The sequence below is a fragment of the Salvelinus namaycush genome, chromosome 5 (assembly GCF_016432855.1).
Source record: "Salvelinus namaycush isolate Seneca chromosome 5, SaNama_1.0, whole genome shotgun sequence".
Lineage (NCBI taxonomy): Eukaryota > Metazoa > Chordata > Actinopteri > Salmoniformes > Salmonidae > Salvelinus > Salvelinus namaycush.
The window spans coordinates 29874610-29901792 of NC_052311.1; the positions used below are offsets into that span (position 1 = coordinate 29874610).

At 43.4% G+C, this 27183-nt stretch overlaps 7 protein-coding genes across 7 annotated transcripts; all 7 read left to right on the top strand.

Moving 5' to 3' along the window:
* The first annotated feature begins 3846 nt into the window (after positions 1 to 3846).
* LOC120047058 (protocadherin gamma-A8-like) lies at positions 3847 to 6599 on the top strand. Its single transcript, XM_038992606.1, has 2 exons — positions 3847 to 6273; positions 6564 to 6599. The coding sequence occupies exons 1-2, from the start codon at positions 3847 to 3849 to the stop codon at positions 6597 to 6599; spliced, it is 2463 nt and encodes an 820-aa protein (XP_038848534.1).
* Positions 6600 to 7504: 905 nt separating this feature from the next.
* LOC120047059 (protocadherin beta-16-like) lies at positions 7505 to 9931 on the top strand. The gene has a single exon (XM_038992607.1). The coding sequence runs from the start codon at positions 7505 to 7507 to the stop codon at positions 9929 to 9931; it is 2427 nt and encodes an 808-aa protein (XP_038848535.1).
* Positions 9932 to 10383: 452 nt separating this feature from the next.
* LOC120047060 (protocadherin gamma-A2-like) lies at positions 10384 to 12972 on the top strand. Its single transcript, XM_038992608.1, has one exon. It carries the CDS (start codon positions 10489 to 10491, stop codon positions 12970 to 12972), a length of 2484 nt encoding a protein of 827 aa, XP_038848536.1. The 5' UTR covers positions 10384 to 10488.
* Positions 12973 to 14002: 1030 nt separating this feature from the next.
* Positions 14003 to 16456, top strand: LOC120047061 (protocadherin gamma-A8-like). Its single transcript, XM_038992609.1, has 2 exons — positions 14003 to 14376; positions 15664 to 16456. Exons 1-2 carry the CDS (start codon positions 14003 to 14005, stop codon positions 16454 to 16456), a joined length of 1167 nt encoding a protein of 388 aa, XP_038848537.1.
* Positions 16457 to 17522: 1066 nt separating this feature from the next.
* Positions 17523 to 19929, top strand: LOC120047062 (protocadherin gamma-C3-like). The gene is made up of 3 exons (XM_038992610.1): positions 17523 to 17527; positions 17577 to 17864; positions 19152 to 19929. The coding sequence occupies exons 1-3, from the start codon at positions 17523 to 17525 to the stop codon at positions 19927 to 19929; spliced, it is 1071 nt and encodes a 356-aa protein (XP_038848538.1).
* Positions 19930 to 20976: 1047 nt separating this feature from the next.
* On the top strand, positions 20977 to 23552 carry LOC120047063 (protocadherin gamma-A6-like). The gene is made up of 3 exons (XM_038992611.1): positions 20977 to 21356; positions 22644 to 23412; positions 23547 to 23552. The coding sequence occupies exons 1-3, from the start codon at positions 20977 to 20979 to the stop codon at positions 23550 to 23552; spliced, it is 1155 nt and encodes a 384-aa protein (XP_038848539.1).
* Positions 23553 to 24405: 853 nt separating this feature from the next.
* On the top strand, positions 24406 to 26981 carry LOC120047064 (protocadherin gamma-A10-like). Its single transcript, XM_038992612.1, has 3 exons — positions 24406 to 24785; positions 26073 to 26841; positions 26976 to 26981. Exons 1-3 carry the CDS (start codon positions 24406 to 24408, stop codon positions 26979 to 26981), a joined length of 1155 nt encoding a protein of 384 aa, XP_038848540.1.
* The last annotated feature ends 202 nt before the right edge of the window (positions 26982 to 27183 follow it).

A 27183-nucleotide genomic window follows, 5' to 3' on the forward strand; every position in this document is an offset into this window, starting at 1 on the left:
CAGCGTTGCTGTAACAGTGTTGTGGCTTGACCTGAAAGCTGATTGCATACCACTCAATATATTGTTTTTCTGGTGGTAGGCCTTAAGCTGCTTATTGACTAGGGACTGCAATACTTTTGCCAAAGCAGAACATTTAGATATGGGCCAATAGTTGCTCAGTAGTGTGGGATCACCTCCTTTCAAAAAGAGTTAGGACAAATGCTGTTTTCCACAACTTGGGGATGACTTTACATTCTAGGGTGAGGTTGAAGATGCATGTTACAGGTTGGCTAGATCATCAGGGCCAGGGGATATATATATATCTTATTTTTTTAAACATAAATTGCTTTCATGGCTCTATGCACCTCTGATACAGAGAAGGTGAGGACGAGAACCTGGAGAAGAAGTGCTCAGGAGTGTCAGGTAATTTCACGGGGGATCAGTTTGACCTTTAAACCCTATTAAATAATCTGCCTGCATCGAGAAAATGCTGATTTAAAAGAGTTCAGAATAGAGGTTCTCTCAGTTACCACGTGAGTCCAGCAAGGAAGCTGTGCGTCTTTTGTTGCACTTTCAATACTTGCCTAAATGTACAAAGATTATTCAGATGATCAGAAGTCGATTTTAGGTAGTGTTCCGCTTTCAGTTTTCAGGTCATAGCCACACCCTGATTCCGATTCGTGTTTAAAAGCCATCCAATCATAAGCTGAATCAGTCCCTCTTGCTTCAGCCCACATAGCAGTTTGTTTCATTAGGACATCAGCTAGTTCCTCTGAGAACCAAGGGTTGTCTCTGAACTTCATTCTTTATCGTTTGAAAGGGGCATTCTTGTTGCATACATCCTGGAATACTTTGTGGAAGTAAGAATAGGCAAATTCAACATCAGGGATGAATTCAACTCTATTAAAGGGCAATGTTAAAAACATTATGTAAAAAAATCCCTGAATTTCAAACTGCTTCCAGTTTCTTTTCATGGGTATACATGGAGGTAGTTTAGAAAATCTACCATCCCTTATACAGGCAACAGCACAGTGATCACGTATATCATTTGCAAAAACAACGCACGCATTAAAATGATGAGGAGTGTTGGTTAAAATCAATCAAAGGGGATTTCAGAGGATACTTTATATTCAACCGGGTTACACTGTTAACAATCTGAGTAAGATTTTCGGTGTTACGTAGACTGTTGAGTTGATCAGATTTGGATGTCAACCAGTCTAGGTTCAGGTCACCCATAAGCACAAATTCAGATTTGACATACTGTGATAATAATTGAAAAATACAATCCACAGAGCCAGCAATAGCAGATGGGGTCTTTAACAACAGGAGACAACACGATTCAAGGGTGCGCAGAGATGTTTTCAAAGACAGATTTGGTAACAGACGTCAAAATGGCCGCCGAGAACTTGTCAATTATGTATATAACAACACCACCGCCAATGACCAGCTCCGGTGGTTCTTACAAACAGTGTTCTTGTTTCAGTGCAGTTCTAGACCTACTTTCATCTGCCATTAATATTTATCCTGCTGCCTCCTGATGTGGAGCCGCCAACTGAATAATACACAGTCGTAATGTGGGGAGTGTTGTGGTTTGCGGCTACATAGCATGCTAATGCCTTGCTCTGTGCCACAGCAGAGCACAGCAGGACTGGTGCAGTCCGCTGTTTTAATGCTGACAGCCAGGGGGTCCACCTGTGTGACCTACTAAAAGCACACTCTCCTAAATGTAGTTCTGTCCTTGAGTTGATCCCGAAGTATGTGCAGATGTGTGTATGTGTGTGACTGGTGGATGCTGCTGGCTGTGAATGTGGTTTCGGGGAATGAAGGTGGAAATGTACGACCCGTTGCAGAGGTGGAAACCATTAAGTTGAAACTTTAGCGGGAGGAAACTCCACATGATTCGAGGTTGCTGCGTTCACGTCTGTTTGACCCTGCTGGTCATCTATGAACGTTTGAACGTCTTAGAAGAACGATCTGGCCTTAATGGCCATGTACTCTTATCATCTCCATCCGGCACAGCCACCCCTCAGAGCCTGGTTCCTCTTTAGGTTTCTTCCTAGGTTCCTGCCTTTCTAGGGAGTTTTTCCTAGCCACCGTGCTTCTACATCTGCATTGCTTGCTGTTTGGGGTTTTAGGCTGGGTTTCTGTATAATCTTGTAAAAAACCTTGTTCATTTTATGAGCAGGTCCAAATCCTGCAACCCATTACACTATACCTCACCTAACCCTTCATGGGCGGTAGACTGTAACAAGGCTCAATATTCAAGGCCTGGTTATTTAGGCATGTTCATGAATGTTGCATTTTACCTAATGAAACTTGCATTCAGTAGTGTCTATGAGTCACATGATTATGAAGGCATAAATGTAGGAAAGCGTGTATTCTTATTTTAAATACATGTAGTTCTGTCCTTGTGCTGTACTTGTCTGTTAATGTTCTGTATTATGTCATGTTTTATGTGGACCCAGGAAGAGTAGCTAAACACACATTAAGCTGATCAGCCTTGTGGATATACACAAATCTATATGGTAGCTTTGAGATTAGAAGGCAGTGTTAGTGTGATTTCTATGTCAATAGTGGAGTGTTGAACTGGCCCTCGTTCTGCCGAATGATTGTTCTCCCATCTCAGATGTAGGTCACTGGACTTATCAGATTGGATCATGAATCATATTTCAGATTCATACAGGGATGACTACAGAGAGAGAGAGAGAGAGAGAGAGAGAGAGAGAGAGAGAGAGAGAGAGAGAGAGAGAGAGAGAGAGAGAGAGAGAGAGAGAGAGAGAGAGAGAGAGAGAGAGAGAGAGAGAGAGAGAGAGAGAGAGAGAGACAGAGACAGAGACAGAGACAGAGACAGAGACAGAGACAGAGACAGAGACAGAGACAGAGACAGAGACAGAGACAGAGAGACCCTGAATGGCACACACAATCCATGTCTCAAGGTTAAAAATCATTCTTTAACCTGTCTCTCCCCTTCATCTACACTAATTGAAGTCATTTAACAAGTGACATCAATAAGGGATCGTAGCTTTCACCTGGTCAGTCTGTTCCTAATATTTTGTCCACTCAGTCAGTGTACATAGTGTCAGTGTACATAGTGTCAGTGTACATAGTGTCAGTGTACATAGTGTCAGTGTACATAGTGTCAGTGTACATAGTGTCAGTGTACATAGTGTCAGTGTACATAGTGTCAGTGTAATATACATCAGTAGTCTATACTATGGCTGTTTATTGCCCTCCTGTGGTGGTTATTTACTATCAAACCAGCATTACCATGTCATGGCACAGTGATATCCAATCTCTAACCCACTTGACAAATGACTTCATAAGCTGCTGTTTTACTCCCAACAAGTCAATGTCAAATGTTTGAAATGTGTTGGTAACAGAAATGTCATCTGATAGCTCCCATTAGTGTCCCATTAGACACATTCAGGGCTCTGTGTACCTAGGTTTTGAGACAGCACTCACTTCTGGTCATAACCCTGAGGTGCTGCTCCCTTGACTCGAGACGTTCTGTTTCATGATGTATGAGACAACATTTTGGTGGGGTAATCGTTCATTGGTTAATCGTTTCAATAGAGGGTTAATAGGCCTATGATGTCGTTCTGCACACTCACTCTGAGTGGTGCTGTTGTCCAAGAGACCTATGTCGGCTCGGGCGCATATGACTGCTGCTACAAGGCAACTGTGCGTCAGTGACAAGACCAAGGAAGGATCATTGTGCACAGAACCATCGAAGCAGTTTTAACGGAGTACAACAATATCTTCTTGAGCAAAATAGATCTCTAAAATTGGCTTTTCCATTGTATGTGAGTTTTGGATTGTATTATATTTTTCCCAGTTTTGGGTAACGTTATGGATATTTTTTGGAGGATGAGCGCTGGGGAGGCTTTGAATAGCGCAGTCTGGGGTTTGAGATGGCAAGTGCGAGTCTCCATTTTGCTTGTCTGCGTACTGAGTGCGGTGAATGGACAAATTCGATATTCTGTACCAGAGGAAATGAGAAAGGGCTTGTTTGTCGGAGATGTGGCGAAAGACCTGGGTTTGGACGTGAAGAGGCTGATTTCAGGCCGGGCGCGGTTAGTTATAGACGGCAATAACCAGTATGTAGAGTTGAATCAGAACAAAGGACATCTGGTTGTTAAGGAAAGGATTGACAGGGAGAAATTATGCGGTCAGAAATCTCCGTGTAGCTTCAGTTTGGAAATGATTCTTGAAAGCCCACTTGAATTATATTCGATTACCATCGAAATTGAAGACATAAACGACAACGCACCTGTGTTTTCAAAAAAGGACATTCATCTGGAAATTGGGGAGTCTTCGCCAATAGGGACTGTTTTCTTATTAGACGGAGCCGCTGACCCTGACGTGGGTATGAACTCACTGCAAAGCTACACAGTTAAACCAACCGATCATTTTGTGCTCAAGCAACACAGTAGAGCTGATGGAAGTAAATACGCAGAAATGGTGTTGCAGTCGGGACTTGACCGTGAAAAACAGAGCGAACACTCCCTGATATTAACTGCAGTCGATGGCGGGGACCCACAGAGGTCTGGAAACGTTAAGATACATATTACTGTTCTGGATGCAAATGACAATGCGCCTGTGTTCACAGAGTCTTTGTACAAAGTCACTGTTGTAGAAAACGCGTTGCGAAGCACAGTTGTAGCCCAAGTAAGTGCCATCGATGCAGACCAAGGGTATAATGGAAATGTGACGTATTCATTTACGCATATGGAGGAGGGTACACCACCTTTGTTCCATATAGATCCACATACTGGGGAGATAAAGATCACTGGTGACCTAGATTACGAAACTGTTCAAAATTACGAAATGAACCTTCAAGCTAAAGATCCGTGGGGTCTAACGGGCGCGAGTAAGCTAGTCATTGAGATTCTAGACGTTAATGACAATAGTCCGATCATAACCATGACATCATTTTCTGGTAAAATCCCAGAGGATAGTATTCCTGGCACAGTTGTGGCATTGATAAGTGTCCATGATGTAGATGCTGGGCAAAATGGACAGGTGCGTTTAAGAATCGACGAAAAGCTCCCATTTAAGATAAAGACCTCTCTTAGGAACTACTACACGTTGGTAACTGAGAAGAGCTTAGACCGAGAGAAGGTGTCTCGCTACAACATCACCCTCACTGCCACTGATGAAGGTTTGCCGCCGTTATCAAGCATGAAAACTGTTGTTTTAGACATCAGTGACGTTAATGATAACGCACCGGCCTTTAGTCAAAACGTGTATAGCACGCACGTCGTGGAAAACAATTCTCCCGGCGTTTCTGTGCTTGCGATCCGAGCAACGGATCCGGACAGGGGCCAAAACTCACGCATCTCTTATTATCTAATTGACAGTGAGCTAAACGGAAACCCAATGTCCACCTACTTTTCAATTAACTCAGAGAAAGGTGTCATTCACTCAGTGCGTTCACTTGACTATGAGCAGGTTAAAGAGTTCAAAATACTAATCAAAGCGCAAGATGGAGGCTCCCCACCTCTTAGTAGTAATACTACTGTTCTCATTTACGTACAAGATCAGAACGACAACGCGCCTCAGGTTCTGTACCCTGTCCAGACTAGCAGCTCTCTGGTGGCTGAAATGGTGCCTCGTTCAGCAGATGTGGGCTATCTTGTTACTAAAGTGGTGGCTGTTGATGTGGACTCTGGACAGAATGCCTGGCTCTCGTACAAACTGCAGAAAGCGACAGACAGGGCGCTGTTTGAAGTGGGATTACAGAATGGAGAAATAAGAACTATACGACAAGTCAATGATAAAGATGTCGTGAAACAAAGGCTCACTGTTGTAGTGGAGGACAACGGGCAGCCCGCGCGTTCAGCTACAGTCAATGTTAACGTGGCGGTGGCGGACAGTTTCCCTGAAGTGCTCTCGGAGTTCACTGATTTTACGCATGAGAAGGAGTACAATGACAATCTGACTTTTTACTTAGTCCTGGCTTTGGCTGTAGTGTCATTTTTGTTTATTACATGTTTGGTGGTTATTATATCAGTGAAAATATACAGATGGAGACAGTCTCGCATCCTCTATCATTCCAACCTCCCGGTTATTCCGTATTATCCACCGCGTTACGCAGACACTTTGGGGACAGGAACTCTACAGCACGTGTACAATTACGAGGTGTGCAGGACGACTGACTCCAGAAAGAGTGACTGTCAGTTCGCCAGACCCTGTAGTCAGAACGTACTGATAATGGACCCCAGTTCTACAGGGACGATGCAGCGGATGCAGAACGAAAAGAACATCCTGGATGAACCAGGCTCTCCATTAGAGGTGAGTTTATTTGCAGTTTAAATACCATTTTCAACTATCTTCGCCTCGAGCCTCGGGGCTCATTTTCTCAGTATCTTTATCCTTTTATATGGCATTTTTAAAGATGATGTGTTTTTAGTACCGTAGAAATAGCTTTAGGTTTGCTTTTTCCAATTATTTCCAACCGAGCAAAGGCTGCGCCTATTTTTGTCTTGACAGCGAACAAGTGGCCTGCTCCGCTCACTCATACAGTTTATACTTTGCCTCTTTTCAGCTGTCTATTGAGCAAGTGTTCTTTTTGTGGGATGTAGGCCTACTTCATGCGTAAATATGGTTACCCTACATAGCATACCGTTTTTCAAGCGTCTAGGTAGTAGATAAAGACTTGCATTGGTAGTTAGCGATTGAAGTGAAAGCCGACGTACTAATACCGTTTTTTCCAAGTTGTATTTTTCTTGCACAAGGTACACAATCAGTCAACAACAAAAAAAATATTGGTCTTCCATTTTTCCATTACAATCACCATTGTACTTATTATTATTTTTTTCCTTACAAACAAAAAATAAAAACAGACCAGGTATTTATGAGGAAATGGTATGTGGAGGTTATTTTGTATATGTGGCTTGGAAACGAAAATATTGTCGTTGAGCTGGGGTTGCTCTGACACTTTTGATCAGTCGTCCTGTCGCTGTCCACCGCACGTGTGCTGAACCACCCGACCATTGCTCGTCCAGTGGTGCTTATAGTGCATTTACAACAACCCTACATATTCCGAGATTATATGATTCGTTTTTTTTTCAATTCATTCATTTTGTCTTTTTCCTGAAGCACTTTAGAAATACTGTAGTTTCCAATACTTTGTTTTGTTATCAAATCTTAATTTCCCTGGGCTGGGCGGTATTGAATACCTATTGACGTTTTGGTGCGTGTGAAACGTGGATTTGTGTGTTTCTGCATTGCGTTTGCCGTGTTTGGACTCCGAGTGCCGCTGTTGATCAGTGATACACTCGAGGCGTTAATTCTATCTCTGAGTGGCGCAGTGGGGCCCTCCTATATTCTCTCTCTCACTGACAGACGCAGATAGACCTTCTGAAACGGACAGAGAGCTCTTGGCATAGACATCCCACGGATTATTTTCATTCGTTTCTTTCGGAAAAACAGTCGTTTTTTTTTCATTTCTGGATATACAGACGAGCCATATTGTATCATTAAAGGAGTAAATATATCAGTTATCTGTTTTTTTTCCGGTGGAATGGGTGATTGGTGTTCGACAGGCCGCAGAGGCGGATGGCAAGTACTGTTTTTCATTCTTTGTCTATGCGCCCTAGATTCCGTGACTGGGCAGGCACGGTATACCATACCCGAGGAGCAGGCAGAGGGGTCGATCGTTGGAAACATTGGTAGAGATTTAGGCTTGGAGGTGAAGAGGCTAGTGTCCGGTAAAGCTCGTATTATAACCAGAGGAACTCGACAGTATGTAGATCTGAACCGAGACAAAGGGATTCTCGTTGTTAAAGAGCGAATCGACCGAGAGGAGCTATGCGGACAGACTACCCCGTGTAGCTTCAGCTTTGAGCTTATTATAGAAAACCCCATTCAGTTATATCGGGTTACAGTCGAGGTTCGCGACATTAACGATAATACACCATCATTTCCAAAGGAAGAAATCAGTTTGGAAATCAGTGAATCTGCGGTGTCAGCTACGCGCTTTTCTCTGGAGAGCGCCGTCGACCCAGACGTCGGTGTCAACGGTATACAAAATTACCATCTCAAACCGACAGATAATTTCCAATTAGAGGTACACAGCCTATCCAACGGTGGTAAATACATCGAGATGATTTTACAACACCCACTCGACAGAGAGAAGCAGGAGACCCTCTCGTTGGTGCTTATAGCTACAGACGGAGGCGAGCCTCAGAGGTCTGGCACTGTCCGCATCCATATTACAGTGCTGGATGCTAACGACAATGCACCCGTGTGTGGCCAACCAGTTTATAAAGCAGACGTTAAAGAGAGCTCTCCGAAGGGGACTTTGATTACCACCGTCAGTGCAAATGATGCAGATAAAGGAATAAACGGAGAAGTAACTTTTGCTATGGCTCATGTCTCCAAAGAAGCTAAAGAACTGTTTGAGCTGAACGTTACCACTGGAGAAATTAAATTGGTAGCTAAAGTAGATTTTGAAAAGACAAACAATTATCAATTAAATGTACAGGCAAAAGACCACTGGGGTCTTGCCGATACTTGTAAAGTAGTTATACAAATCACTGATGAAAACGACAATGTCCCCACAATACAGCTCATGTCATTTTCTCATTCGATTTCCGAGGATTCTCCCCTTGGTACCACTGTAGCTGTTATTAACGTAGAGGATGCAGACTCGGACGGTAACGGTATCGTTCTGTGCTCTATTAATGCAGATATTCCATTCAAAATAGAGTCGTCGTTAACTGATTATTACACAATAGTCACCGAAAGTCCTTTGGATAGAGAAACGGTGTCTGAGTATAACGTCACTATTAACGTTTCAGATGAAGGCTCTCCACCTCTCTCCAGCAGTAAGAACATAACAGTTAAAGTATCAGATGTCAATGACAACCCACCCAAGTTTGTTCAACCTGAATATAGTAAATCTATTCAGGAAAACAACTCGCCAGGGTTTTCCATATTCGCAGTGAGGGCAAGTGATGCTGATTGGGGCCAAAATGCTCGTGTCTCCTACTTTCTTGATGATAAACAGGTTAACGGGTTGGCTGTGTCCTCTTTCGTCTCGGTAAACTCAGAAAATGGCGCCATCCATGCTGCTAGGTCATTCGATTACGAACAAATCAAGTCGTTTGACTTCAACGTCACTGCACGTGATGGGGGGTCTCCACCTCTCAGTTCAGTGGTGGCTGTTAGAATTTTGGTCCAGGACCAGAACGACAACGCGCCTCAGGTTCTGTACCCTGTCCAGACTAGCAGCTCTCTGGTGGCTGAAATGGTGCCTCGTTCAGCAGATGTGGGCTATCTTGTCACTAAAGTGGTGGCTGTTGATGTGGACTCTGGACAGAATGCCTGGCTCTCGTATAAACTGCAGAAAGCGACAGACAGGGCGCTGTTTGAAGTGGGCTTACAGAATGGAGAAATAAGAACTATACGCCAAGTCAATGATAAAGATGCTGTGAAACAAAGGCTCACTGTTGTAGTGGAGGACAACGGGCAGCCCTCTCGTTCAGCTACAGTCAATGTTAACGTGGCGGTGGCGGACAGCTTCCCTGAAGTGCTCTCGGAGTTCACTGACTTTACGCACGACAAGGAGTACAATGACAACCTGACTTTTTACTTAGTCTTGGCTTTGTCTGTAGTCTCATTTCTGTTCATCACGTGTTTAGTGGTTATTATATCAGTGAAAATATACAGATGGAGACAGTCTCGCATCCTCTATCATTCCAACCTCCCGGTTATTCCGTATTATCCACCGCGTTACGCAGACACTTTGGGGACAGGAACGCTACAGCACGTGTACAATTACGAGGTGTGCAGGACGACTGACTCCAGAAAGAGTGACTGTCAGTTCCCCAGACCCTGTAGTCAGAACGTACTGATAATGGACCCCAGTTCTACAGGGACGATGCAGCGGATGCAGAGTGAAAAGAACATCCTGGATGAACCAGCCTCCCCACTAGAGGTGAGTTAAACTAGTTTAAATTATAGCAAATTGCGTTGGAATACATCTCAATATGTCCAATTCTGTCCTAGGAAAACATCAGTGAATTTTGAAATGTCATAAAACTTCCTTTGGTGAAGGGTGTCATCTGGCATTTTGTGCCTCCGGTTTGTAGGAACATTCGAGAAGTGGTGTATGCTTTTTACATCATCTATCCTTTTGTGTTCTTTCTCCTCATGCAAATAACTTAAAAACATTTTTTTATAACATTTGAAAGTCGGTTTCTGATTCATAACTTTGAGAGAATATGCATGCGTTTCTCAGGTCTTTACATTGACTGACTACCTGCTAGCTATTCTTATAGTGGACTCAGAGGGCCGCTGTTGGTCTTAAAAGCAAACTTCAGTCGATTTAAATACTGCTTTACTTCCTCTGTACCTCCCATATTCTCTCATTTTGTCACTGATTGAGGGACCATCACGAATGCCCTCTTGGATCTCCTTTTTTCAGTATTCTGTTTTGTCGACGCCAGCTTTTAAATGGATGGATTCTAAGACCGTCAACATTGACCAGCAGTGTTTCATCGCATGTGTATACAGCTTGTGTGGTCTTATTGTATCATGTGGATTTCGATGCTTTGGTTTGACGCCACGGCTTCTGCCAAAAATGGGCGCTGTCTCAAACGGCAAGTACAGGCCTTTATTCTTGTTAGCCTTTTCCAGGTGATTCTCGGGCAGATTCGTTATTCTATTCAAGAGGAGATGAGAAAGGGCTCGTTTGTTGGAAATGTGGCGGAGGATTTAGGAATGAACGCTAAGCAAATGAAATCGGGAGGTGCTCGCATTGTTAGTGGTGATAGCAGCGAGTATATCAGGTTGGATGTAGACAAAGGGACCCTGGTCGTGGGAGAGAGGATAGACAGGGAGCAGCTTTGCGGGCAGACATCGCCCTGCAGCGTGAGCTTCGAGATGATTATGATGAATCCGATGCAGCTGCATAGTATTCTAGTAGAAATACTAGATGTTAACGATAATGCCCCCTTTTTTAACGAAAAGGAAATCAAATTAGATATCTCTGAGTCAGCTCTACCGGGGACACCGATATTGCAGGAGAGTGCGACAGATACCGACGTTGGTATCAACGCGCTTCAAGGCTACACATTGCACCCTACCGATAATTTCAACATTAAAATCCAGACTGGTTCCGACGGCAGTAAATATGTGGAGATGTATCTGTATGCGCCTTTAGACCGAGAGAAAAATGATAACCTGCCTCTGACATTGACTGCTGTGGATGGCGGTGAACCGCAGAGATCTGGGACACTTAAAATACAAATATCAGTACTTGATGCCAATGATAATGTCCCTGTTTTTACACAACCTAATTTCAAGGCGACAGTAACAGAAAATGCACCTAAAGGAACATTAGTGACAACCATCCGCGCAACAGACCGAGACGAAGGCTTATATGGTCAAGTTACTTACTATTTTACGCGCATGTCCAATAATTTTGCTGAGCTTTTTGCATTGCATGAAAACACAGGCGACATAACAGTCAGTGGACCAATTGATTATGAAAAAAATAAACACTACGAACTCGGCGTGCAAGCCAAAGACCAAGGAGGACAAAGTGCTTCCACAAAAGTAATAATTGACGTTATTGATGTGAACGACAATGTCCCCTTGATTACACTGACGTCATTCTCGAGTCCAGTATCCGAGGACGCGATTAGTGGCACTACCGTGGCTATAATAAATGTCAAAGACATAGATTCTGATAAAAACGGAAAGGTAGATTGTTCGATAAATACTAAGATCCCGTTTGCCATCCAGTCGTCTTTAAAGAGCTATTACACCCTTGTGACGGATGGTGTTTTGGACAGAGAGCGCAATGTCGAATATAACATCACATTCACAGCCGTAGATGAGGGTACCCCGCCCCTCTCGGCGAGTAAATCCATCACACTGAGAATCTCAGATGTTAATGACAACGCGCCCGTTTTTGAGCTGAGTTTATACACTGCGAATGTGATGGAAAACAACTCTCCGGGGGGGTCCGTGTTTTCTGTGAGAGCCCACGACTTAGATTGGGGTCAAAATGCACGCGTGTCCTACCTGCTCATAGAATCTCAATTAAATGGAAATCCAATATCGTCTTACATCTCCGTTAATGCAGAGACAGGTGTCATCCAGGCGGTGCGCTCCTTTGATTATGAGCAAACTAAATCGTTTGAGATGTATATCAAAGCTCAAGATGGAGGCTCCCCTTCTCTCAGCAGCAATGCCACAGTCAAAATTAGTATCCGTGATCAGAATGACAACGCGCCTCAGGTTCTGTACCCAGTCCAGACTAGCAGCTCTCTGGTGGCTGAAATGGTGCCCCGTTCAGCAGATGTGGGCTATCTTGTCACTAAAGTGGTGGCTGTTGATGTGGACTCTGGACAGAATGCCTGGCTCTCGTATAAACTGCTGAAAGCGACAGACAGGGCGCTGTTTGAAGTGGGCTTACAGAATGGGGAAATTAGAACTATACGCCAAGTCAATGATAAAGATGCTGTGAAACAAAGGCTCACTGTTGTAGTGGAGGACAACGGGCAGCCCTCTCGTTCAGCTACAGTCAATGTTAACGTGGCGGTGGCGGACAGCTTCCCTGAAGTGCTCTCGGAGTTCACTGACTTTACGCACGACAAGGAGTACAATGACAACCTGACTTTTTACTTAGTCTTGGCTCTGGCTGTAGTCTCATTTCTGTTCATCACGTGTTTAGTGGTTATTATATCAGTGAAAATATACAGATGGAGACAGTCTCGCATCCTCTATCATTCCAATCTCCCGGTTATTCCGTATTATCCACCGCGTTACGCAGACACTTTGGGGACAGGAACTCTACAGCACGTGTACAATTACGAGGTGTGCAGGACGACTGACTCCAGAAAGAGTGACTGTCAGTTCGCCAGACCCTGTAGTCAGAACGTACTGATAATGGACCCCAGCTCTACAGGGACGATGCAGCGGATGCAGAGTGAAAAGCACATCCTGGATGAACCAGCCTCTCCACTAGAGGTGAGTTGATTGGAATTCAGACGAAGTAGCTCATGTTGTTTGAGTACCTCTTTACAACATGCCTTCATTTACATGTTGAACTATTTTCCCCGGTGTTCTTACTCTTTTTATCGGTAACTCAGAGATTGGGTTACTCTCTCTCTCTTTGTAATTTTTTAGGGGTAAAGCAAGTGTTATGTATTTTTTTGATAACATATAAAAAGGTTTAGGTTCCTGTTGTATGTCTGCTGAGTTCTTATAAATGTAACCTATTTCGAGCAGAGCACAAGTGCTGGTGAGATATTGATAATTCTGTAGCGCTGTCATGCCGTTTCACCACCTCCCTGTATGGACAAGAACACGTCTTTACCGCAGCAGAGCCCTGCTTCACTCTCTCACACTGTATTATCCCTGGATCTTACCTTAGTCTATAATGTCGCTATAGATTTGATCACTTACCAAGCATATTACTGTCAACATACATCGGTATTGGTTTGTTGTATTGAGTCATGGTTTGAACGGGTGTTCCATTGACTTGTTTTTACGCACGATCCAATCTGAAGTTAATGGGTTAGTATACTTTTTTTCTAAGTTATAAAATGGCAGTTTCTTTCCATTCTTGGTCAAAGTTTTGTAGTGATGAACCTTCATGTACTTATATTGAAAAAGTGAAGTGTTTAGCTCGTGATTTGACATTGATACTTTTGGAAAGAAAATAATTCTGTCCAGTGTTTAATCACTTAGGGAAAGTTTTAGATGTCCAAGTTTCTTATGATATTCATGTTTTGGACTCTGAGGGCCGCTGTTGATCAGTGAAATAATTTATGTCCAGTGTTGTCAGTCAGTGGAGTCCCCTCCCTATCACTGTGCTCTACCAGAGGAGACGGAGAGACTGCGCTTCATACGAGGCGCGGAGACAGACACACTCGTTTTGATCTATAGATAAGAAAAGGACAGTGAAAATAGTCTGGATTGAAACGAAACATCGAATAGTATTTGCTCACCATTTTTGAGGATATCATATAAGAAATATTCGTGTGGATGTTATTCTTTGTTGACTATGGAATTTAAAGGATTCCTTCAACCTAAAACATGGCGTTTGTGTGGACTGCAGTGGCAAGTACTCATTTTTCTCCTGTATCTATGTCATATTGTCAGTGGACAAATCCGGTATTCCATTCCGGAGGAGATGAAGAAAGGCTCTCTTATCGGTAACGTAGCTCAAGACCTGGGGTTAGATTTGAAACGGCTCCGAGCGGGCCGGGCCCGTATCGTGACCGGAGAAAGCATTCAGTACACAGAGCTGAAGACGGACAAAGGGATTCTAGTCGTGAGTGAGAGAATAGACCGAGAGCAGCTTTGTGGCGACGTCACACCATGTAGCTTCAGCTTCGAAATGATTCTAGAAAATCCAATGGAGCTCCATCGTGTGACTGTAGAAATAATAGATGTAAATGATCATGCTCCTGCTTTTCCAAATAAAGGCATACATTTTGAAATCAGCGAATCGGCTACCGTTGGATCACGATTTCTATTGGAAAGTGCAGAGGACCCTGATGTAGGCCTAAACGCCCTACAGAATTACATTTTGACTCCGAACGATAATTTCATTCTCAAGCAACATGCGAATCCAGACGGCAGTAAATATGCTGAGATGTTCCTCCAGAAACCATTAGATAGAGAGGAGCTTCCTCGTCTCTCTTTAAAGCTAATCGCTGTAGACGGTGGAAATCCGCAGAGATCTGGCACAGTAAATATAGAGATCACTGTCCTAGATGTCAATGACAATGCGCCTGTGTTTAACCAGTCAGTGTACAGGGCTGCTGTGGTGGAAAACGCTGCAAAGGGCATTTATATTACAACCGTGAATGCCAGTGACGCAGACCGCGACACAAACGGACAAATAACCTACAGTTTTTCGAAGTTGAAGGGTAGTATAGCGGACATATTTGTCATAGATCAAAACTCAGGAATCATATCTGTTTCGGGCCAGATAGATTTCGAGAAAGATAAGAAATATGAAGTTAGAGTTGAAGCTAAAGACCAGGGAGGTTTAACAGACTCTAGTAAAGTTGTCATTGAAGTAATTGATGTTAATGACAACTCCCCAGTTATAAACGTCATGTCTTTCTCCAGCCCTGTGTCTGAAGATGCTCCTCCGGGCACAACTATTGCTTTTATAAATGTTAAAGATACTGATTCTGAGAGAAACGGACAGATTACATGCTCTATAGATACTAACCTTCCATTTAAGATCAAATCCTCATTGACTAATTACTACAATTTGATAACAGATTCTATTTTTGACCGAGAAGCGGTGCCCGAATACAACATAACCATTACAGCGACAGATTCTGGTTCGCCTCCTCTCTCTAGCGCCAGGACTTTACACCTTAGAATCTCTGACGTAAATGACAATGCCCCATTGTTCGATAAAGGTCCCTACTTTGCTTACGTCACAGAGAATAACTCTCCTGGAATGTCCATATTTACTGTCAGCGCGCGGGACTCTGACTGGAACCAAAACGCGAGAATATCGTACGTGTTGGAAGACACGCAGATCAGTGGAACTCCAGTCTCTACTTACATATCCATTAACTCTGAAACCGGAGTTTTACATGCGGTGCGCTCCTTTGATTATGAACAAATTAAACAACTTAAACTCGTGGTTAAGGCGCAAGATGGAGGCTCTCCTCCACTCAGTAGCAATGTGAGTATCAACATCTTCATCCAAGATCAGAACGACAACGGGCCTCAGGTTCTGTACCCTGTCCAGACTAGCAGCTCTCTGGTGGCTGAAATGGTGCCTCGTTCAGCAGATGTGGGTTATCTTGTGACTAAAGTGGTGGCTGTTGATGTGGACTCTGGACAGAATGCCTGGCTCTCATATAAACTGCAGAAAGCGACAGACAGAGCGCTGTTTGAAGTGGGCTTACAGAATGGAGAAATAAGAACTATACGCCAAGTCAATGATAAAGATGCTGTGAAACAAAGGCTCACTGTTGTAGTGGAGGACAACGGGCAGCCCTCTCGTTCAGCTACAGTCAATGTTAACGTGGCGGTGGCGGACAGCTTCCCTGAAGTGCTGTCGGAGTTCACTGACTTTACGCACGACAAGGAATACAATGACAACCTGACTTTTTACTTAGTCTTGGCTTTGGCTGTAGTCTCATTTTTGTTCATCACATGTTTAGTTGTTATTATATCAGTGAAAATATACAGATGGAGACAGTCTCGCATCCTCTATCATTCCAACCTCCCGGTTATTCCGTATTATCCACCGCGTTACGCAGACACTTTGGGGACAGGAACTCTTCAGCACGTGTACAATTACGAGGTGTGCAGGACGACTGACTCCAGAAAGAGTGACTGTCAGTTCGCCAGACCCTGTAGTCAGAACGTACTGATAATGGACCCCAGTTCTACAGGGACGATGCAGCGGATACAGAACGAAAAGAACATCCTGGATGAACCTGACTCTCCATTAGAGGTGAGTTTGTTGCCGTTTAAATAATGAAGTACATTTTGTTTGAGTAGTTACATATTTACAATTTGCATTTTTAAATTATGAACTATTTCCTCCGGGTGTCTTACTCTTTTAATCGGTATCTCAGAGGTTGGGTTGCTCTCTCTTTGTAATTTTATTGCGGTAAATCATGTATTATTATTTTTTTTGTTACCTATGGAAAGTTTCAGCCTCGTGTTGTATGTCTGTTGAGCTTGTAAAATGTATTTCGAACTGGGCAGAAGTGCTTGTGATATATTGGTCAATCGGTAGCGCTGTAATGCCGTTTCAGCACCACCCTTTATGGACAGTGACACTTCTGTCTTCATAGCAGCAGAGGGCGGCTTCGCTCTCTCACACTGTACAGTGTACTGTCCCTGGTTCTTACCTCTTTCTATAATGTCACAACACTTTTTAGCATTTACCAATCATTTTACCGTCAACATTCATAGGTTATGGTTTGTTGTGTCGAGTCATGGTTTGGACGGCTGTTAAATTGACTTTTTTTTTTACCACTATCCAATATGAGGTTGATGGTATGGTGTCATTTTTTAGTGGGCATTAAAATTGTAGTTTTTTCCCCCTTTGTTGGTCATAGCATTGTAATGATGAACCTTGCATTGATTTCGATTGCAGGAGGTGAAATGTTTAGCTAGTGATTCGGATATAGATTATTTTGGAAAGAAAATAATGCTGTCCAGTGTTTAATCACTTCGGAACGGATTTACATGTTCAAGTGTCTTATGATGTTCATGTTTTGGACTCTGAGGGCCGCTGTTGATAAGTGACATAATTTCTGTCCGTTGTTGTCAATAAGTGAAGTCTCCTCCCCTATCACTGCGCTTTACCACCGGAGACGGAGAGACTCTGCGCTTCATACGAAGCGGGGCGCGACCGAGATAGACACACTCGTTTTGATTCATAGATTTAAAAAAGGGCAGCGAATATAGTCTGGATTGAAACGAAACATCGAATAGTATTTGCTCACAATTTTTGAGAATACACAATAAGACATTACTTGTGAATGTTACTCTTTGTTGGCTATGGAATTTAAAGGACTTCTTCAACCTAAAACATGGCGTTTGTGTGGACTGCGGTGGCAAGTACTTTTTTCCCTCCTGTATTTCAGTCATATTGTCAGTGGACAAATCCGGTATTCCATTCCGGAGGAGATGAAGAAAGGCTCTCTTATCGGTAACGTAGCTCAAGACCTGGGGTTAGATTTGAAACGGCTCCGAGCGGGCCGGGCCCGTATCGTGACCGGAGAAAGCATTCAGTACACAGAGCTGAAGACAGACAAAGGGATTCTAGTCGTGAGTGAGAGAATAGACCGAGAGCAGCTTTGTGGCGACGTCACGCCGTGTAGCTTCAGCGTCGAAATGATTCTAGAAAACCCTATTGAACTGCATCGTATTACTGTTGAAATTCTTGATGTGAATGATCATGCCCCCACCTTCCAAAATAGTGACTTAAAATTGGAAATCAGTGAGTCAGCCACTATAGGTGCGCGCTTTATATTAGAGAGCGCAGAGGACCCCGACGTAGGCGTTAATGATTTACAGAAATATGTATTAACACCAAATGACAATTTTGTTTTAAAACAACTTGCCAATCCAGACGGTAGTAAATATGCAGAGATGGTTCTCCAGAAACCGTTAGACAGAGAGGAGCATCCTCGTCTCACTTTAAAGCTAATCGCTGTAGACGGTGGAAATCCGCAGAGATCTGGCACAGTAAATATAGAGATCACTGTCCTAGATGTAAATGACAATGCGCCTGTGTTTAACCAGTCGGTGTACAGGGCTACTGTGATGGAAAACGCACCGAAAGGAACCTATATTACAACCGTTAATGCCAGCGATGCAGACAGTGGATCAAATGGACAAATCACATACAGTTTTTCAAAATTGAAGGGGAGCATAGCGGATATATTTGTCATAGATAAGGATATAGGAATCATATCCGTTTTGGGGCATATCGATTTTGAAAAAGATAAGAAATATGATATTAGAGTGGAAGCTAAAGACCAGGGCGGATTTACAGACACCAGCCAAATTGTCATTGAAGTTATTGATGTTAATGACAACGCACCAGTCATAAACGTCATGTCTTTCTCCAGCCCTGTGTCTGAAGATGCTCCTCCTGGAACTACGATAGCCGTTATAAATGTAAAAGACGGGGATTCAGAGAGGAACGGACAGATTTCATGCACTACAGATACTAACCTCCCGTTCAAGATAAAATCGTCGATAACAAGTTATTACAATTTGATCTCTGATAAAGGTTTTGACAGAGAAACAACACCAGAATACAACATAACTATAACAGCGACAGATTCTGGTTCGCCTCCTCTCTCAAGCGCCAGGACACTACACCTTAGAATCTCTGACGTAAATGACAATGCCCCGTTGTTTCATCAGAGCTCATACTCAGCTTACGTCAAAGAGAATAACTCTCCTGGAATGTCCATTTTTACTATCAGTGCGCAGGACTCTGACTGGAATCAGAACGCGAGAATATCGTACCTCTTGGAGGACACGCAGATCAGTGGAGCTCCAGTATCCACGTACATAACCATTAACTCTGAAACCGGAGTTTTACACGCGGTGCGCTCCTTTGATTATGAACAAATTAAACAACTTAAACTCGTAGTTAAGGCGCAAGACGGAGGCTCTCCTCCACTCAGTAGCAATGTGAGTGTCAACATATTAGTTCAAGACCAGAACGACAACGCACCTCAGGTTCTGTACCCAGTCCAGACTAGCAGCTCTCTGGTGGCTGAAATGGTGCCTCGTTCAGCAGATGTGGGCTATCTTGTGACTAAAGTGGTGGCTGTTGATGTGGACTCTGGACAGAATGCCTGGCTTTCGTACAAACTGCAGAAAGCCACAGACAGAGCGCTGTTTGAAGTGGGATTACAGAATGGAGAAATAAGAACTATACGCCAAGTCAATGACAAAGATGCTGTGAAACAAAGGCTCACTGTTGTAGTGGAGGACAATGGGCAGCCCTCTCGTTCAGCTACAGTCAATGTAAACGTGGCGGTGGCGGACAGCTTCCCTGAAGTACTGTCGGAGTTCACTGACTTTACGCACGACAAGGAGTACAATGACAATCTGACTTTTTACTTAGTCTTGGCTTTGGCTGTAGTCTCATTTCTGTTCATCACATGTTTAGTTGTTATTATATCAGTGAAAATATACAGATGGAGACAGTCTCGCATCCTCTATCATTCCAACCTCCCGGTTATTCCGTATTATCCACCGCGTTACGCAGACACTTTGGGGACAGGAACTCTACAGCACGTGTACAATTACGAGGTGTGCAGGACGACAGACTCCAGAAAGAGTGACTGTCAGGTCGCCAGACCCTGTAGTCAGAACGTACTGATAATGGACCCCAGTTCTACAGGGACGATGCAGCGGATGCAGAGTGAACAGAACATCCTGGATGAACCAGACTCCCCACTAGAAGTGAGTTAATTGGAGTTTAACAAAGTACCTATTTTTTTTGAGTACATCTTAAAAATATCATACATTTTATATTTGCAACTATTTTCATCTGGTGCCTGACACTTTGTCTGTATCTCAGAGGTTGGGTTGCTCTCTCTTCGTAATATTACAGTGTTATTTCAAGGATAATGTATTTATATATTTTCCTAAGAAACGATTTTGGCTAGTGTTGTATGTCTGCTGAGTTGTATGTCTGCTGAGCTTGTTGAAATGTATTTCGAACTGTGCAGAAGTGCTTGTGATATATTGGTCATTCTGTAGCGCTGTAATCCAGTTTCAGAACCACCCTGTGAGGACAGCGACCCTTCTGTCTTTATTGCAGAAGGGGGCTGCTTCGCTCTCTCACGCAGTGTATTATTCCTGGTTCTTACGTCAGTCTATTGGACAAATGTCGCTATAGATTTGAGCATTTACGAATTACTTTCAACATAGGCCCTATCAGTTTTGGTTTGTAGTGTTCTGTCATAGTTAGGACGGTTGTGGAATCCTCTTTTACGCACGATCCATTCTGAAGTTGATGGGGTGGTGGAATTTTTTAGTAGGCTATGAAATTGTCGGTATTTATTTTAATGTTCATATAATTGTAGAGATGAAACATGTATTTATTTCGATTGCAGAAAGTGAAGTGTTAAGACAGTATGATTTATATATATTATTTTGGGGGGGAAAATACTGCACGTGTTTAATCATTTCTCAACGGTTTTACATGTTCAAGTGTCATGCGGTGTTCATGTTTTAGACTCCGAGGGCCGCTGTTGATCAGTGAAATAAATTGTGTCCAATGTTGTCAGTCAGTGGAGTCCCCTCCCCTATCATTGCGCTCTACTAGAGGAGAGGGAGAGAATATCTGCACTTCATACGAGGCGGGGCACGACACAGATACACTCGCTCTGATCAATATATAACAAAGATTACGTAAAAATAGGCTAGGTTAAAGCGAAACATCTACTTATTTCCTCACCGTTTCTCTGGATCTAGTATAAGGAATATTCGTGTAGGATTTATTCTTGTTTGGCTATGACATTTGAAGGATTCCTTCAACATAAATGCCTAAAATGGCGTTTGTGTGGACTACGGTGGCAAGTACTGATTTTTCTTCTGTATTTAATTCATATTACCAATGGCCAAATCCGGTATTCCATTCCGGAGGAGATGAAGACCGGCTCTCTTATCGGTAATGTAGCTCAAGACCTGGGTTTAGATTTGAAACGGCTCCGGGCGGGCCGGGCCCGTATCGTGACCGGAGAAAGCATTCAGTACACAGAGCTGAAGACAGACAAAGGGATTCTAGTCGTAAGTGAGAGAATAGACCGAGAGCAGCTTTGTGGCGACGTCACGCCGTGTAGCTTCAGCTTCGAAATGATTCTAGAAAATCCCATCGAGCTGCATAGTATTACAGTGGAAATTATAGATGTAAATGACCATGCTCCTGCTTTTCCCATAAAAGACGTACAATTTGAAATTAGCGAGTCAGCTACTGTCGGCGCGAGATTTCTACTAGAGAGTGCAGTGGATCCCGATGTAACACTTAACGCCCTACAAAATTATATTTTAACTCCCAACCATAATTTTGTTCTAAAGCAGCATACGAATCCAGACGGTAGTAAATATGCAGAGATGGTCCTCCAAAAACCGTTAGACAGAGAGGAGCATCCTCGTCTCTCTTTAAAGCTAATTGCTGTAGACGGTGGAAATCCGCAGAAATCTGGCACAGTAAATATAGAGATCAATGTCCTAGATGCCAATGATAATGCTCCTGTGTTTAACCAGTCAGTGTACAGGGCTACTGTGATGGAAAACGCTCCTAAGGGCACTTATATTACAACTGTGAATGCCAGCGATGCAGATAGTGGATCGTATGGACATATTTCCTACTATTTTTCAAAGTTGAAAGGGAATATAGTGGATGTATTTACCATTGATATGTCGACCGGTTCTATTTCTGTTTCAGGCCAGATAGATTATGAGAAAGATAAGAAATACGAGGTTAGAGTAGAGGCTAAAGACCAGGGTGGTTTAACAGACTCTAGTAAAGTTGTATTTGAAGTTCTTGACATAAATGACAACGCACCAGTTATAAACGTCATGTCTTTCTCCAGCCCTGTGTCTGAAGATGCTCCTCCTGGAACCACGATCGCTGTTATTAACGTCAAAGACGCTGATTCAGAGAGAAATGGGCAGATTACATGCTCTATAGATGATAACCTCCCATTCAAGATAAAATCATCCTTAACTAGTTATTACAATTTGATCTCTGATAAAGGTTTTGACAGAGAAACAACACCAGAATACAACATAACTATAACAGCAATAGATTCTGGTTCGCCTCCTCTCTCTAGCGCCAGGACTTTACACCTTAGAATCTCTGACGTAAATGATAATGCCCCATTGTTCGATAAAGGCACCTACTCTGCTTCCATCACAGAGAATAACTCTCCTGGAATGTCCATATTTACTGTCAGCGCGCGGGACTCTGACTGGAATCAGAACGCGAGAATCTCGTACCTGTTGGAAAACACGCAGATCAGTGGAACTCCAGTCTCTACTTATATATCCATTAACTCAGAAACCGGAGTTTTACATGCGGTGCGTTCCTTTGATTATGAACAAATCAAACAGCTCAAACTCGTGGTTAAGGCGCAAGATGGAGGCTCTCCTCCACTCGGTAGCAATGTGAGTGTCAACATCTTCATCCAAGATCAGAACGACAACGCGCCTCAGGTTCTGTACCCAGTCCAGACTAGCAGCTCTCTGGTGGCTGAAATGGTGCCTCGTTCAGCAGATGTTGGCTATCTCGTCACTAAAGTGGTGGCTGTTGATGTGGACTCTGGACAGAATGCCTGGCTCTCGTACAAATTGCAGAAAGCAACAGACAGAGCGCTGTTTGAAGTGGGATTACAGAATGGAGAAATAAGAACTATACGCCAAGTCAATGATAAAGATGCTGTGAAACAAAGGCTCACTGTTGTAGTGGAGGACAACGGGCAGCCCTCTCGTTCAGCTACAGTCAATGTTAACGTGGCGGTGGCGGACAGCTTCCCTGAAGTGCTGTCGGAGTTCACTGACTTTACGCACGACAAGGAGTACAATGACAACCTTACTTTTTACTTAGTCTTGGCTTTGGCTGTAGTCTCCTTTTTGTTTATTACGTGTTTAGTGGTTATTATATCAGTGAAAATATACAGATGGAGACAGTCTCGCATCCTCTATCATTCCAATCTCCCGGTTATTCCGTATTATCCACCGCGTTACGCAGACACTTTGGGGACAGGAACTCTACAGCACGTGTACAATTACGAGGTGTGCAGGACGACTGACTCCAGAAAGAGTGACTGTCAGTTCGCCAGACCCTGTAGTCAGAACGTACTGATAATGGACCCCAGTTCTACAGGAACGATGCAGCGGATGCAGAATGAAAAGAACATCCTGGATGAACCAGACTCCCCACTAGAGGTGAGTTTATTGGACATTTTTTAATTTAGCACATTGTTTTGGAATACATTGCTGGAATGTGTCTTTTTTCAACTATTGTGCTCTGGTGCATGGCTAATTTACTCGGTTGGCTCCCTTTCTGCTCATCTCTGTAGGGTTAAACGTATATCAGCAACTACGCGTTTTACTGTTAGATTTGGCTTGCGTATGCCTGCTGAGTTGGTAGGAACTGACTTCGAACTGAACAAGAATACCAAGTGCTACAATAGTAAGGATGTAGCGTTGAAATGCCATTTCAGAACCACACTGTATGGACAGCGCCATTTCTTTCACACGGTGTATGCTATACCTTTTCCAACTGCTGTCTAAATTGATCAGGAGTCACTATACATTTTCATCCGTGTTTACGGTTAGTCCTATACCAATCAAAAGCTCTCAATACAGGTATTTTACTGTATTTTCCAGTAGTGGTTTGGACGGCTGTTCCATGGAAAAGTTTTATGCACGATCAAATCTAGGGCTTAGAGGATATAGTCCCGTGTTCCTGTATCAAATGATTAGGCTATGTTCCCTGTTGGTCTTATTTTAGTAATTGGACATGGCATGTATTTAGATTGTTCATGCACGTACCACAGTGCTTCTAAATGTGACATTTTGGAAAGAAAATAGTGCTGGACAATGTTGAATCATTTCTACACAGATGTAAAAATTTTTTTTTTTACATGTTTTGGACTCTGAGGGCCGCTGTTGATCAGTGAAATAATTTCTGTCCAGTGTTGTCAGTCACCGGAGTCCCCTCCCTATCACTGTGCTCCACCAGAGGAAAGAGAGAGACTCTGCGCTTCATACGAGGTGGGGCTCGACAGAAAGATTTTCGCTCTGATCCATTTACATAGATCAGAAAAGGACAGTGAAAATAGGCTAGATTGAATCGAAGCGTCAACTAGTATTTGCTCACTGTTTCTGAGGATACCCTTTACGGAATATTCTTGTGGATTGTATTATTTGTTGGCTATGGAATTTGAAGGATTCATTCAACCTAAATGCGTAAGATGGCGTTTGTGTGGACTACGGTGGCAGGTACTCATTTTTCTCCTTTATCTCAGTCATATTGTCAGTGGACAAATCCGGTATTCCATTCCGGAGGAGATGAAGAAAGGCTCTCTTATCGGTAACGTAGCTCAAGACCTGGGGTTAGATTTGAAACGGCTCCGGGCGGGCCGGGCCCGTATCGTGACCGGAGAAAGCATTCAGTACACAGAGCTGAAGACAGACAAAGGGATTCTAGTCGTGAGTGAGAGAATAGACCGAGAGCAGCTTTGTGGCGACGTCACACCGTGTAGCTTCAGCTTCGAAATGATTCTAGAAAATCCTATTGAGCTGCATCGTATTACTGTGGAGATTCTAGATGTAAATGATCATGCTCCTGCTTTCCCAAATAAATATATACATTTTGAAATCAGCGAATCGGCTACGGTTGGGTCGCGATTTCTGTTGGAAAGTGCAGAGGACCCCGACGTAGGGCTCAACGCTCTACAGAATTATGTTTTATCTCACAATGATAATTTCATTCTAAAGCAACATGCGAATCCAGACGGTAGTAAATATGCAGAGATGGTTCTCCAGAAACAATTAGATAGAGAGGAGCATCCTCGTCTCTCTTTAAAGCTAATCGCTGTAGACGGTGGAAATCCGCAGAGATCTGGCACAGTAAATATAGAAATCACTGTCCTAGATGCCAATGACAATTCGCCTGTGTTTAACCAATCAGTGTACAGGGCTGCTGTGGTGGAAAACGCACCGAAAGGCACCTATATTACAACCGTGAATGCAAGTGATGCAGACAGTGGAACAAATGGACAAATCACATATAGCTTTTCAAAGTTGAAGGGGAGCATTGCTGATATTTTCATAATAGACGAGAAAACAGGAATCATATCCGTTTCGGGACAGGTAGATTATGAGAAAGATAAGAAATACGAGGTTAGAGTAGAGGCTAAAGACCAGGGTGGTTTAACAGACTCTAGTAAAGTTGTAATTGAAGTTCTTGACATAAATGACAACGCACCAGTTATAAACGTCATGTCTTTCTCCAGCCCTGTGTCTGAAGATGCTCCTCCTGGAACCACGATCGCCGTTATTAACGTCAAAGACGCTGATTCAGAGAGAAATGGGCAGATTACATGCTCTATAGATGTTAACCTCCCATTCAAGATAAAATCATCCTTAACTAGTTATTACAATTTGATCTCTGATAAAGGTTTTGACAGAGAAACAACACCAGAATACAACATAACTATAACAGCGACAGATTCTGGTTCGCCTCCTCTCTCTAGCGCCAGGACACTACACCTTAGAATCTCTGACGTAAATGACAATGCCCCGTTGTTCGATAAAGGCACCTACTCTGCTTCCATCACAGAGAATAACTCTCCTGGAATGTCCATATTTACTGTCAGCGCGCGGGACTCTGACTGGAATCAGAACGCGAGAATCTCGTACCTGTTGGAAAACACGCAGATCAGTGGAACTCCAGTCTCTACTTATATATCCATTAACTCTGAAACCGGAGTTTTACATGCGGTGCGTTCCTTTGATTATGAACAAATCAAACAGCTTAAACTCGTGGTTAAGGCGCAAGATGGAGGCTCTCCTCCACTCAGTAGCAATGTGAGTGTCAACATCTTCATCCAAGATCAGAACGACAACGCGCCTCAGGTTCTGTACCCAGTCCAGACTAGCAGCTCTCTGGTGGCTGAAATGGTGCCTCGTTCAGCAGATGTGGGTTATCTTGTCACTAAAGTGGTGGCTGTTGATTTGGACTCTGGACAGAATGCCTGGCTCTCGTACAAACTGCAGAAAGCAACAGATAGAGCGCTGTTTGAAGTGGGCTCACAGAATGGCGAAATAAGAACTATACGCCAAGTCAATGATAAAGATGCTGTGAAACAAAGGCTCACTGTTGTAGTGGAGGACAACGGGCAGCCGTCTCGTTCAGCTACAGTCAATGTTAACGTGGCGGTGACGGACAGCTTCCCTGAAGTGCTGTCGGAGTTCACTGACTTTACTCACGACAAGGAGTACAATGACAACCTGACTTTTTACTTAGTCTTGGCTTTGGCTGTAGTCTCCTTTTTGTTTATTACGTGTTTAGTGGTTATTATATCAGTGAAAATATACAGATGGAGACAGTCTCGCATCCTCTATCATTCCAACCTCCCGGTTATTCCGTATTATCCACCGCGATACGCAGACACTTTGGGGACAGGAACTCTACAGCACGTGTACAATTACGAGGTGTGCAGGACGACTGACTCCAGAAAGAGTGACTGTCAGTTCGCCAGACCCTGTAGTCAGAACGTACTCATAATGGACCCCAGTTCTACAGGGACGATGCAGCGGATGCAGAACGAAAAGAACATCCTGGATGAACCAGACTCCCCACTAGAGGTGAGTTTATTGGACATTTTATAATTTAGCACATTGTTTTGGAATACATTTCGGGAATGTGTCTTTTTTCAACTATTGTGCTCTGGTGCATGGCTAATTTTCTCGGTTGGCTCCCTTTCTGCTCATCTCTGTAGGGTTAAACGTATATCAGCTACTACGCGTTTTACTGTTAGATTTGGCTTGCGTATGCCTGCTGAGTTGGTAGGAACTGACTTCGAACTGAACAAGAATACCAAGTGCTACAATAGTAAGGATGTAGCGTTGAAATACCATTTCAGAACCACACTGTATGGACAGCGCCACTTCTTTCACACGGTGTATGCTATACCTTTTCCAACTGCT